The 14,295-nt window shown below is 42.5% G+C and overlaps 1 protein-coding gene across 1 annotated transcript; it reads right to left on the bottom strand.

Annotated features, from left to right (window-relative positions):
• Window positions 1-313: 313 nt before the first annotated feature.
• On the bottom strand, window positions 314-9,397 carry SYNJ2BP (synaptojanin 2 binding protein). The gene is made up of 4 exons (XM_058027354.1): window positions 8,883-9,397; window positions 4,868-5,004; window positions 3,260-3,355; window positions 314-1,787 (listed from the first exon to the last, which is right to left on the bottom strand). The coding sequence occupies exons 1-4, from the start codon at window positions 8,947-8,949 to the stop codon at window positions 1,647-1,649; spliced, it is 441 nt and encodes a 146-aa protein (XP_057883337.1). The 5' UTR covers window positions 8,950-9,397; the 3' UTR covers window positions 314-1,646.
• Window positions 9,398-14,295: the final 4,898 nt, after the last annotated feature.

The following is a 14,295-nucleotide window of genomic DNA, read 5'->3' on the forward strand; positions in this document are numbered from 1 at the left end:
GCAAGTCACTGCATGCCTTAGCCCAGGCCAGTCAACATCAATATTGTTCCCAAAGTCCCCTAAGAACATGGAGCAAAATTCTTCCAGTTTCTGCTTCCCCTTACACTGGAGCAGTCTATAGGCCAAAGCAAGAGTTCATGTGATCCAAGTGCTCTGAAGCTCCAAGGTGATTTAGGAATGCCATGTTCAACAGCATAGCCACTTCTATCTCCAGCAGTTTGCTCAGGAACACAGCCCTGAGCAAACACAACGATTTCAAATACATCAGCAATGTCCTATGAGAACAGAGATAAGTAAAGCACCAAGACACCAGTTTTTCTTTGAAAACATATATTGCATCTGTGATCTCTTCTTTGGCATCATACAGACCAGACCATGCATTTCACTTTTCTTTTAAAAAACAACAAAACACATTGATTTCTTGGAGACAAGAGAAACAGGTCTTACCCACAGAGCTCCTATCAAGCTAGGGCATTTAAATCTATTCAAATCACAGTGAGGAGATGAGACCCTGGAGGTAAATTCAGCCATATACTTTCCAGAGGAGGGTCTCTTCCCTCTGCTTTTACCTGCTAGGCTTTACCCTGGCTTAAAGCTGACTGTCCATCTCCTGAACATCACACAACTCTTCACAAACAAGTAAAAGCCAGGACAACCCCAGCCTGCTCTCAGCTTCTCCCTTTCAATCATCATAAGAGTCTCCTGACTGCAGAGAGCAAGTTAGCTGCTACCGAAAATTTTATCTGAAGTATTCCCTGTGCAAAAAATAACCCCCAGACCTCTAACCTGAGAGATGTAGACTTCAACCCATCTGATGAATGGAGGAACTATTGCTTCACTATGAATTTAAAGGCTCTTCTACAGCTTCAGCATGCCTGAATCTCTTGCCACCACTTATCCTTGTGATTCAGTTGTCTGTCTCTCTCCAGTATGCTAGCATTTTGTGGAAAGCTTTCTCTTACAACTCTGACCCAAAAATGAGCTATCATTTCGACAATCACAATCTTCTTCTAGCAGCAAGCTATCTTCTGTCTTTCCACAACTGGCAAAATGTCTCACCAATACTGCATATTGCTGTTAAATCAGTAGCTACACTGAAGATTTTACCTGTGAAACCACAGATCAGATTTTACACATTTAAGGCATTTATTTAGCAACAACCTACAAAACTTCAATAGGAAAAATAATATACCCTTTGCATTGCTTCTCTTTATTCATGGTTTGGACAGAATTCATTAGATTCAAGAAAAAATTCTGTGGAAACAAGGCAAAGCCTCTAGAAAATGTTTTCGATTTAAAATCACTCCCACTCCCTTTAACCAAAAGTTAAACCTTAAAATGTGGAATAGATGAGTGTGTTTGAAAGTTCATGGTGCAAAATAGAAGAGGATGGCAAAACCTCCTCAATTTGTCAAAAAAAACCAGCTATCCCACTCTTTACATATACACAGTCCTCTCCCTTCCCTTTTTTCTCTCTGCTTCTATCCACCCTGCAACAAAATCAATATATACGAACATCAGCAGCAACTTTGATGATAGGCAATGATCCTTTTTGGCATCAGTCTGTGACAAGATTGTTGATTCTCTATCTTTAAATTGCATCATAGCTGTGTAAAAGACGCAGTGATATCCCAGCCGTGAACTCTTCACATCCGCTGTCGATACCTCAGCAAGATCCAGACTGCTGTGGCAGCAAGCGCCAGGCCTGGCACAAGAATGGCTGCCAGAGGAAGCCCACCTGATTCTCCATCTCCTCCATGACCCACAGGGCCATTCTGTGGCTGCAACTACAAGGAAAAAAAAATTATTTATGTCAGAACCCATAACAAGAGAGCCCCTAGTTCTGTGTCTGGACCAGGTGGTTCTGTAAGAATGGTCAAAATAGTTTCCCCAGGTACCTGCAGATCCCACACATGGAGGGTTAAAACAGCTTAGGATGAACTGAACTGAAATGCAGGATATCCAGTCACTACCAGGCACCCTCATGTTTCTCTGCCACTTTCTAAACTTGGACTCAAGTGGAGCAGGGGGCAAAAGGACACACACCATTTTTCTGCTCTCTTTACAGCAGAAAAATGACACACACATACCCAGTCACCCCTTGATGCACTTACCACCACACCATTTTCTGCTCTCTTTACCAGGAAAAAGATATCAATAATTCTCTCTGGTTTTCTTACCTGTCTTATACACTGGTTCAGCAGACATACTCTTTTGTTAAGGGAGTAGAAAAGGGATCTCAAGCCACTCTCCCCAGCATGCTTTGGGTAGATCAGTATTTCTTTTGTCAGCTTCCATACTATCTGGGGATTAAGGGTTTATCTCTTTTTACATCTAAAATGGTGCCAGTACATTTGAAGTATAGCAGTCCATATTTCCTAGTATTGTAAAATCATTTATTGGAAAGACCTCTGAGTCCAACCATTAACCCAGCACTGCCAAGTTTACCATTCAACTAAGCACCACATCTGCACATTTTTTAAATGCCTTCAGGGATGGTGACTCAACCACTTCCCACAGCAGCCTGTTCCACTGCTTGATAACCTTTTTTCAGTGAAGAAATTCCTAATACCCAATCTAAACTTGAGTTGATGCAACTTGAGGATGTCTCCATCCTGTGCTTGTTGCCTGGGAGAAGAGACCAATCCCCCACCTGGATAGAGCCTCCTTCCAGGCAGTTGTGGAGAGCAATAGGGTCTTCCTGAGCTAAACACCAGGCTAAACACCTCCAGCTCCCTCAGCTGCTCCTCACCAGACTTGTGCTCCAGACCCTTCACCTGCTTTATCACCCTTCTATGCTCCAGCACCTCAATGTCTGTCTTGTAGCACTGGGCTGTACACAGAGTTCAACACTATCTTGAGTGATGGCCTCTGAAACAAAAGGAGTTCTGTCTCTATTAAGATCGTGGCCACTGAAATAAAACTGGCCAACTTGAGATTCTGTCCTCACACACTGTCCTTTACCTCTGAGAAAGGAGAACAGTGAGCAAACACAACACACTCCAGCAAAACAAAGACCTGGAGACATCTCCAAGCTCACCTTTTCACTGTTACAAAGATTACAGTGGCTACAAAGCTATACAGAGATAATTACAGCTGAGGCAATGAGAGAAGGTCATAGGTCAAACAAAATTTTTATATGCATATATCACACTGAGCACCTGAACACAGTACTCTTCTTCCTCATGAAACAGCCACCAATCACAGAAAGCAGTCTAAAGTGAGCCAGAAATCACCCTAAGGAAGAGGTGAAACGCACCCTGCGCTGAATTTTCAGAGACACGTAATAGCCTGCATTCCTGAACAGCTCCACAGCATCCTTGTGCCGCAAATCCTTCAAGTCTTTGCCATTGATCTAGCAAAAAAGGAAAAGGAGAGTCAGATGCTGAAGGTAAAGCAAGCAAATTTTTAATGATGCAGGCTAACATATGAAGGATAAGACAAAAAATCTTCATGTTTCACAAAATTCTGCATTTGGGGCATAATACTGTAGTCATAAAGATCCTAATTAATTAATTAATATTATGATGTATTTTTCTATGTTGAGTCAGAACATGAGAAACTCCAAGTGAAAACATACAGGTACTGAAAAAAACTACCTAGAGGCAAAATAAGAATAAAAGACCACAGTTGTGTCAATAGCAGCTTCTGATGCTGGTGCTTTGCTGGAAACAAATCAAAGGTGTGATTTTGACAGCTAATGAACATAAAAGAGCAGCTACAGAAAAATTATTATTTTAAGTCTCTTACCTTGTTTCATCTACTGGTGTACCTTTGAAATCCCTCTGTTTGAGAGAGTGTTGTAAACACGCTTTTATAAGCAGCACACTGATGTAGCAAAACCAACAAAAAAAAATTTACATACATACTTCTTGGCATCCACTTGATCCACTTGTAAGTGTTGGGATTTTTCTTAATTTAAATGAATATATCATGGCACAGGGTTTTAAATTTATTTCATTCACTGAGTGAATTCATCCTACTTTTTCATTTTCACCCCCATTTCCCTAACTGTATCCCCACTGATCACATCCAGTGCCTCCCTTCTCTTCATATTTAGACATCCCAAACACAAGTACATAAATATTAAACTGTTGGGAAAAAGAGAATATTCTCTGTTTAACTTAATATCACTTTCTGGATCAATAATAGGCTCCAATTAGTGCAAGGTAGTCTATTGAAGCTAAAAAGATCACATGAGGAACAAAATAAGCCAGTGTAAAATAAAATTAGGGAGTACAAAAAGGTTGTGTATCATACTAGGAGAGGCTACTTCTTCACCCATCACTTTGTAAAGCTTTCTTGCATGATTGCCAGCTATCTGAAGAACCAGTGGGTGTGAAAATCAGAAATTTGAAAGCAATTTTCTAAAAGGAGAAGCAGCCCATGTTGTTCTTGAGCAGGTGAAATGGAGAGAAGAACATTATGGCCTAGAAATTTTATCATCTAAAAACCCCCTGTGCAAAAGGATTAGAAATCATGGATTACCAGTCAAAAACCAGAAATTTACGAGGTGGAAAACCTTTATTTACATGTGTGTAAACGATAATCCATTGTGAGCAAGAGAACACTTGATGGATTCTAAAACCTTAGGGAGGCAAGTCACAGAGAAAACACAAGCACAGCACTACAGAGCACTTCTGTGGCAAATCAAGAAGGCAGAGGAGATAAGCCCACGTGTAGAGGCACTTATCCCTAGTGCTCAGAGCTCTCTCCAGACCCCCAAGGTGACTCCTCCATGGAGTTTGCTTGGGATCATCTAACTCATTCACCACATCCCTCCTCTCTAAGCACTGTGCAGGAAAACCTGCCTCTCACATCCCATCACTGATCAGGAACACAGGAGACAACAGAAGAAAGGGCTTACCGCTAAGATTTTATCTCCTTCCTGTAATCGGCCATCAAGGTAAGCTGCCCCATCCTTTTTGATCCAGCTGACATAGATGCTGTTGTCATTGGCAATGTACTGCTGATCTGTCCCACCAACAATGTTGAAGCCTAACCCTAAGGCAAGCCAAAAAGAAAGCTGATGAGAAAAAGCTCAAAGCTTCCAATGTTCTTGCTGTTTTGCTTGCTGGGGGCTGCACCTCCCACACTGCCTTGCTTTCTCCACCATACAAAAACTCACAGCACACAAATCTGCATTATCCTTTCCAACTACCTTTCCATTTTCTGGAAAAGTTATTCTCGTAAAACTGGTCTTGAAAGCAGAGGAGAGGCCTGAGGACCCCATTTGTGTAACACTTCATTACACAAAACACCTGTGAACTGTTTCAGGCGGGTGCTGGGGAATAGTGAGGGGCCCGCCATCATTTCTGAGATGCTGACTCAGCTCTCAGCAGGAATAAACTTCTTCAGCACAACATGAAAGAAAATGAAAGTATTCTGCATTTCACATGAGATTATAGTAAATCACTACCTTTGAGCTACAAGAAATCATCTCTGACAAGCACTTTGTGAGCTGGAAAACAGGGTAAGGAAAGGCAACGAGCATTAGAATCTGTCTACAGATAAGGAAACAGGCAAGGAGAACTGTGCTACCAGCTTGAGGGCTCCTGGAGCTCCCCTTCCACATCCCAGGGGCTGCAAGTGGTGTGCTTTGCCTCCAAGAAGAAGGTTAGGCTCCATGAAGCTACTTCAAATTGTACAAAATCACTTCGTTCTGTTTCATGAATTCAAACATGATAGGAAATAAAGACAAAGTTTGCAGATTTAATGCAAACCAAAGAGGAATACACATACATTTATTAAACTTGATGTCCACTATGTATTTTTGCCGTTTTGTATTATTCTTTAAAGGAAGCCTCAGTTACAGATATCTAGCTGGATCCAGCTTCTGCATTAAAGTTAAGACTTCTTGTTTCATTAAAACCCAGAAGAACAAACTGAATTTAAAATCTGGAAACTCAAAGATTATGAGATTCCCCACTGTACATGCAGCTAAGTTCCTCTCTAAAAAGGGACAAGAAAGACTCCTTAAGAGGCTTCCAATGAAAAAAAAGAGAAAAGCCAAGGAAAAAGAAAACAAAAATCAAATACGCAATCAAAGTAAATGGAAAAAAAAAACAACTTTTTTTTTCTGACATGAACCAGTCATCTAAAAGCTATTGTCAAGAACAGCTGAGGGCAAGTTCTGCCCACGTTCAGCCAGATTGATTTATTTGTTTTTGTTTTCCTTCTTATTTTCTCTTGAATTTGGAACTGGAAACCTTGGGAAGCAGTTTCAAATGAAAGTAAAACCACCTTATGCCTGCTGGGAAGCAGCATTTTAAATTAGTCACAGGAGATCAAAGCATTTACAAAATGAGTCATGGTATATTAAGTGTGCATCTACAGCTGGGAAGTAAAGAAATATTAGCAGCAATTTTGCCACACCTTTTTTTTCTCTTCCCTTCCTGGCAGCTTCAGACAAGTGAGGGAAAAATGAAAGTGAGAGAAAATTGAGAAATACTGACATTTCAATTAGAACAATATCTATTCCAAGAATGGCCAGTTGTGCACAGTAATACACCTTTCAATAGAAAATGAAAAGAAAAAAAAATTTTAAATCCACACTCCTAAAAATTATTTGCCATAAAGCCATTAACTGAGGAAAGGGGAAAACCAATACTACAGAAAGTATAATGTTTAATCAACATTTATTTAAAAGCCAAAAAGAAGGAATCAGGATCTCAGAACACATTGATTTTCTCTCATATATAAAACCTCTAAAATAGGTATATACATATATATATATATATATGTATATGAAAAAAGTATACATTTTGCAACTTTTTACCCACGACTAGAAAAATAACCAAGATTCACAGCTTTCATCAGCAGAGGGAGATCTTCATGACAAAGAGGCAGCAGTTTGTGCTAGACCAAGTTAAGCATTCACAGGGCTTTTTCACTGTGTCTTTCCTTTCCAGCACTCAGATTTGCACTCTGCCTAAAAATATCTTCCCTATCAATCCTCAAGCGCTTTGCTATTCTCTTCCTTCCAGTTCATGCAGCCACAGAAAGAGACACAGCACAGCTGGAAGGAAAGGAGCAAGGACAGAGAGCACATAGCACTAAATCTCTTGTCTATAAGGGATGAGAAGCAGAATGGCAGAGCTTTAAAAGCAGGCTCTGGGCTAAACTACTGACCCTCCCTGAGGCTGCAGACCTCCCTATACCTCACTTACCCTCTCTAAACTAAAAAAGTCCTTCAGAAATAAAGTCCCTTAAAAAAAAAGCAGGACTGGCAGGATTAGGAAATGAGGGACTGAATACAAGAAAATTTGAAAAAGACAAATATACGCTGTCCTGCCACTGGAAATACATTCACAACCAATGCAAACTTTTTGCCAGACATGTTTAGCATCAGAACTATCTTAAAAGTTGCAGTCAAAACTCCAATTCAAGAGATTACAGTACCCAATTGTACTTCACAGGTAAGCGTTTTGTTCCTTCCACAGAAATGAGTAATAATTCACACGGCAAGTGTATCAAGGCCGGAAGGGGATGTAGGACCTTCAAATCATATAACATAGTTAGAAATGTAAATCTAAAGATGCACAGCCCATCTCAATGACTGGACAAATGCTGTTCATGGTAATCAAGACTGAAATCACAGTGGTCATACTCAAGACCATTCTCAACTCTGCCCTTTAACATTCCCTTACACCTTCCTTAAAATTTTAGCTCCCCAGATGTATGGAAACATAGAAACCACATTCCCATCAGAACCAGCTTCATTTGGCACGGTTTTCCCTAACCAGCACAGCTTCATTAGTTGAAGCTCATGGCTATGCAGGTAGGGCTACACATCTTTCAGACCAGAGGCCAATCTGGCGAGCAGGGGAGGCAAAGGGCTGCTCACACCCTCTAGGTTCTGATCACCAGCATGAGGGCCAGCACCAACGCCAGCCCTGCACGGGACCCACCTCCACCCCAGAGAAAGGAAAGACCCCCACCAACAGCGTGGTTGCTGGGGTCTCTGGGGAGCACCTGGAGCCAAGGCTGGCCAGCAGCTGCACCCAGCAGTTGTGCAGAACAGAAGGGCTGCCACGTTTTCGTTCCCACTCATTTAAATTAAAGAGAAGGCCTCAGACATCAAAGTACAACTCTAGCTCCAAAAGCCTTCCTGGAGCCTGCCATTCTCTATAGCCAGGATTTTGCTCCAGAGCTGTACATTTTGTGCTTACTTGCCTCACTTCTGAAAGTGAGGTTATTTGAATGGCACCATAAATCCTATAAAAATGTACGGTTTCCATGAGCGCACCTGCTGTTGAGACATGAAAAGCAAAGCCAAAAAACGCCCCACGAAGTGCCCTATTCTTTTTTCCTTCCAGCCTATGCTCCTCTCTCTAAACAGCCCAAAGCATCCCAAGGTACGCTGCACCATGAACGCCAAGCTGACAACACAGGGGACGGCCACTTGGGCACATGATTTCCAAATGGCCCCTGACTCACTCAGGGTATCCAACGCGGCTGGGCGCTCAGCGGCTGCCGCCTCACTTGGAAGCAACAGCTCCACCGGAGATGGCAACTTCCAGGGGAAACCGGAGGCGAGTTGTCCGCAGGGACACCAGCCTCCACCGGAGCTCCCGCAGAGGACGGACTCTGACCCGGCCAGCTCTCCCTCACGCACGGCACGAGTTTTTCCCGCAGCAGCGTGGCCGCCACGGCTATTTCCAGGGGAGTCCCCTGGGCCCGGCACCTCTGGGCGCTGCGCTTCTATCCTCGCGGCCGGGACCCTCCCTCCGCCGCTCCGGTGCCCGCCACGGCCGTCCTGCCGGCCGCAGCCATCCCGGGCTTCCGCTCCGGCCTCGGCGGGGGCTCCGCGGGCCTCGGCGCGGCTGCCCCGGCCCGGGAGAGGCCGCGGACCCAGCGTGGAGAGGCCGCCCCTGCCTTACCAGAGGGTCTGCGGGTGAGGCTGATAATCTCCTCGGCGTAGCCGCCGCCCGCCACGCTGCCGTTCATGCTGCGGCCTGAAGGAGAACTCGGCTCCCGGGGCAGCCGCTCTCGCCTCCTGGGCCGCCGCCGGGCCGCGCCGCGGAGCGCTGGGAGTTGTAGTCCCTGCGGGACGGGGCTGCTCCCACCGGCGCTCACCGCAGAGGCGGAAGAGCAGCGGGCGCAGGAGAGCCCGGCACAGCGCACCACAGCGTCCTCCTGCCCCCGCACCTTCCCAGGGCCCTGCGCCGCATCTGTGCCTGGCCCTACCCTGCTCCCCAGGCTGGAGCTGGTTTCCTTAGGAAGGTTAAGGAGCCATAGTAGTCTGGGGTAGGCGTAGGAGAGAAGAACGGGGGATAAATGACCTGTTCCCGGCCCTTTTGACTGTCCTCACAGCAAACTGAAAAACAGACCAGACTGTGCTGGGTGTGAGATGCAAAGCTGTGTTTCGTGTCAGGCACAAACAGGCGACGTGTGTATTTGTGAATGCAAAATGCGTGGACCCCGCCAATGGGAGAGCTGTGAATTCTAATAATAACTCAGGAAAATAAAGCATGGAAAAAGGCCCTTGAACCTATCTTTTGTTTGCAATTAACCCTAGTTGATTTCGGAGCATTGGAATTAAGGTGTTAAAGATGTTGCTTTTTACTTGTATTTAATCCATAAAAAGCTCTGCAATAATAACCTTTTGAAGTATAATTTTAGAATATTACTTGTATCCTTGAAACTATAGCTTTAGAATATATATAAAGGAAATATGCTTATCTCATGCCTTATTGAAGCAGAGAAAAACAGCTTGAGAAAGGAAGATGAACATCACCTCAAGGGTTTATGGTTTCGGCCAAAGGGAAGCTGGACATCACTGTTATGAGATTTAGAGTCTCTGCAATTAAAAGGTGGACACACATCTGGGGAGCTGGACCCCACCAGATGGGAGTCGTCTTTCTTCTTTCGGAAACTGGACCGTCACCATCTGGGGATACTCCTTTGAGATACATCCTGAGAAACTGAAATCACAATAATGTATAGAATTGTGATGTAATAATTTGGAATAAAAATTGCTGATGAGTAAATGATTGGAAATAGAAACTGCTGAAAAAAACTGATGAGTACCCCTATAAATACCTGTAACCATCAATTATCGGTGTGCAGTTGGAGGGAAAACTTCCCCCACTGTACCCAGCACTGTATTGCTCATACTTTACCATATTAAATAATAAATTGATTGCTGCTTGAATATTGGCCTAGTCAAGCTTCTTATTCATAACATGGGCAAGAACAAAAGCCCAATACAGGCAAGCAGCACAGAGAGCATCCATGCCAACGCCGAGTTACCCTGTGGTGCAATAAAGTGATCTAGATTCAGAAACACAAACGGTGCATAGGAACACCATGCTACCGCTGGGGCAAGAAATACTTAACTAGATCCTGTAGAAGGCATTTGGTTTGAAGATTTGAGAAATTTCCTCAGAACTCTACAGAACTCTAGATAGTTACCCAGCAATAAAGGGCAAAGTAGTTCAACTTGCTGTGTAACAGAGGAGCCACTTGAACCTGGCACTCTGCAACTCAGGGTTTATTGAACCAATAGATTATCAGGAAATAGCAAGGAAAATTTATCCTTATCTATTTCAGCACAATCTAAGTGTATCAACACAGACAATGACAACAGGGAACAATGTCAGTTGAACCACCCGACTGCTTGGCACTATGAGGACAGCCACATCTACATGCTGCAGGAACCTCTCTGATGACAATGAGGACCAGCTTATCTGGTCCTCAGTGTTACACTACCATTTTATTTGTTTGGTATTGCAGTCAAAATAACAGATGTTTTTGATTGCATTCGTTCCAAGATTATCTGCACTTTGGGATTCCTGAATTTAACAGGGAGAGACAACCTGGGCACTGGATCTCTGACTGCTACAACATTAATTCTTAGTGCTAAACTGAGTGTTAGAACACCTGCCTCAGAGGTGGGAGACAGGCATTCAAGGTCCAATTACACTTGCAAAGATGTGCAAAACTGTGACTCATGCGATAGATTTTTTTGTTGGTGCTAAGTAGCATTCACCCTGAGAACTTCCCAGTGTCTCATACTCTGCCAGTGAGGAGGTGCACAAAAGCTGTGAGGGAGCATGGCCAGGACAGGTGGACAAAGGGATATTTCATATCACAGAATGTCCTGTTTATAAGCTGGAGAAGTTACTTGTAAGGGGGCCCAACACATTCTGGGATAGGCTAGGTATCAGGCAGCATGTGGTGAGCAATTGTACTGTGCTTCACTTGTTTCTGTTGAGTTCTGTTACTCTCAACTCTCATTATTATTATTAATAATAATAAAAATAAAATTTAGTTGTTTCAATTATTAAACTGTTTTTATCTCAACCCACAAGGTTTACCTTTTCTTTTTCTTAATCTCCTTCCCACTGAGAGGGGTGGGAGGAGAGTGAGCAAGCAGCTGCAAGGAACTTGGCAAACTCCTTCAAGATACAGTGTTCCTTAGCAGCAATTTAAAGTATTTCAGAGATGACAGCCTTGGCTTAGAACAAAAACAATTTTATCTTGATCTGAGATAACTGCAATATAAAGTGTTTTTTAAAGTTTTCTTTAGCCAGGAAGACATTTCAAACAGGAAACATGGGTATATTGTAACTCAGTCCTAGGCAGCTCCAGGCGTCATCTATCACTGGCCTGCCACACATTCACAGCTACCTAAGCCTTACTATCCTTACTGCACTGGCACAGACCATTTCACAGAATCAGAGAATGCCTTGGTTTGGAAGTTCCAACCCCCCTGCAATGGGGTTCCACAAGTCCAGGTTGTATCTCATTTTCTCCAGCACCATTTCATGAACTGCAGTGACCCGCATTTCTTGGGAGACAGTGCAGCAACATTTGCAAATTGCCTCTTCATGTGCAAGTGACTTACATATTAACCTAGTTCTCGTATCCATTTAAAGCATTTTAAAATGCAGTTAGAACGAGGAGGGGGAAAAAGAAGAAACGAGAAAGATTAGGACTGAACTTAGACCTGCACCTTCATAGCACCTTCAGAGTAGTGGGACATTTCTAACAAACCACCAGGAACATCAAGTTTTTCATTCCTGTGTTGAAATCAGAAACAACAATATTTTCAAGGAGAAAAATCTCAGAAAGGGAGCTTACACATTTTATGAAACATAAACTGGATTTGTTGAGATACATGTTTGTCTTGCTCATATGGCCCAAGAAGAACTGCAAGAAAAGTATACAGAAATACTCTTATCCAAAGTTCACTGAAAGCCTCCTCCCAATTAAGTCCTGGTTTTCCAGAACAATCTTTAAGCATAGAGAAAAACAGAAACTACAGCATTTTGTTACTTTATCTTTCCCAAAACTGCACTTGTAAGTAAGCTTTCTGGGCTAAATTGTGCTTTCATTTACACCTCTGTCTCTTCAGTGTGCAGCTCTGTAAACAAGAACTCCCTGACTCCAGTGTTTCTCTGTCTCAGCATAGATCTGTACTTGGCAATTTATAGTATACTATTGATCAACAACGGCAGGCCATCAAAGTAGCAACCTGAAACTTCTGCCACTCTTTTTGTATTTAAAAAGCAAAATAAAAAAAGTTTTAGTAGGTACTAGATGTGCACAGGTAGTTGGAAGGTGCTGGGTGTAGTGCTTTTGTTACTTTTTCTCTCCATCTTTCAATTAATTCACATCTCTCTTCTCCATCTTCTATCCCTTGTTTGCAACACCTGAATTACAACTGTTATTTCTCAGAGGACACCCCTCCCACTCCCCCAACCCCCAAAGGAGGTCTCTGGTCATGAGGAATAGATGTGGTGTTCCTCAAGGGCAGTTATCTTGCCTTTTGACATAAATGCAAGATCAAGTTTTCATCATCTAATCAAAACCATCCATGTTCTATCATGACAATAAGCACAGCCTAAACAAACAATGCGTTACCTCATTTCTGCAGACAGCATAGATAAATATATAAGGACCCATTTGCTCTACACAAAAAGCTGGGAAAAACTGTGAATCACATGCTTTGTATTTCACATCCCATCATAATGTAATTCGCCCTTTTTGGATACAGGACACCAAAGAAATACACAAAAAAAATTACAGGTAAATGCATATTCTAAAAAACATATATATTTGGGACGCAGCAAGAGTTGACCATAATAATTTGTAGAGTCACCAATATCTTTCTTCCCAACTGTTCCCAAGTGTTGGGGTACTTATCCTGCCTTTACAGAATGTTTGCTAAAAGTGTGCTCTTTATTTTCTAAATACAAATAATTCTTTTTTTAGCAGATGTGTATTATAGCCCTTTATCCTGAAACACCTTTAAAAAAAAGTTTTAACTGTGATCTGGACAACAGACTCCTCTCCATGCTGATCTGATAGAACGGTCTAGTTACTACTGTAATAGAAATAATAGCAATAAAACTTACTGAATGGTATTTCCATGTCTCTAATATTTTTCAGAAGTTAGACATATTTTATGTTGTGTTAAAAAAATTAAAATGACAATGCTTCTGTGTAGCACTCCATAGAGCTGCAAGGACGCATTCTGTTATAGCTGAAGAAAGAGTCACAGAATAAGCCAAAAGAAACCCCCTGAGATAGTCAGATAAAGTATCTATCAAATAATGCAGGTATTCTAGGTAGGGGACACTTGCAGAATAATTCCAAATACTTCAGAAATTCAGTTAACTTGGGGAGCCCCACAGACAGCTCCTCTTAGAGACAATAAAATACACAGCACTTCTCAGAAGCAGTCAGCAGTCAAGACACTGGCAAATTTCCAGGAAATAAAAACAATTTGTTCTAGTGAAATGCCAGATTTGGTGTCACTACACTGTTGACATATATTTTACAGTTGAGAAATGCAATGCTTACTGGTTGTTATTTAGATAATCCTTCTCTACTCTTCCACAAAAGGAAGACCCTGTTCCCTATGATCTGCCTTCCTCCTGAAGGGCTGTTCCCTGTAAACAGCCGTAAGCACTTGTGAAACAGACAGCTGTATCTCACTGCAATACCTGCTCCTTACCTGTTTGTGTGTCACAGATGTGAATTAAATAGACACACAGAACCAGTGGAGACTGCAAGTGCCATTTTTTCTCTTTGGTTTTTAACCAATGACAAAAGAGGTTCATAAACATCTCTCTCACTGAATTGAAGAAAACATAGAAAACATTAGGTGAAGGAGGAAATTGAAGTAAGTAGAGTAAGAAGGAGTTCGATATCTGCTCTTGGCATCCCTATGTGATAGCTGAAACCCCAACAATTTTTATCTCAAACAGGAGTTTGGACTAGCGTTACATGGTTCTGCAAGAAAGGTATTTTGACTATGTTTTCACACTGAATCCTACCACATAA

Source organism: Melospiza georgiana, chromosome 6 (assembly GCF_028018845.1).
Source record: "Melospiza georgiana isolate bMelGeo1 chromosome 6, bMelGeo1.pri, whole genome shotgun sequence".
In the NCBI taxonomy this organism is placed as follows: Eukaryota; Metazoa; Chordata; class Aves; order Passeriformes; family Passerellidae; genus Melospiza; species Melospiza georgiana.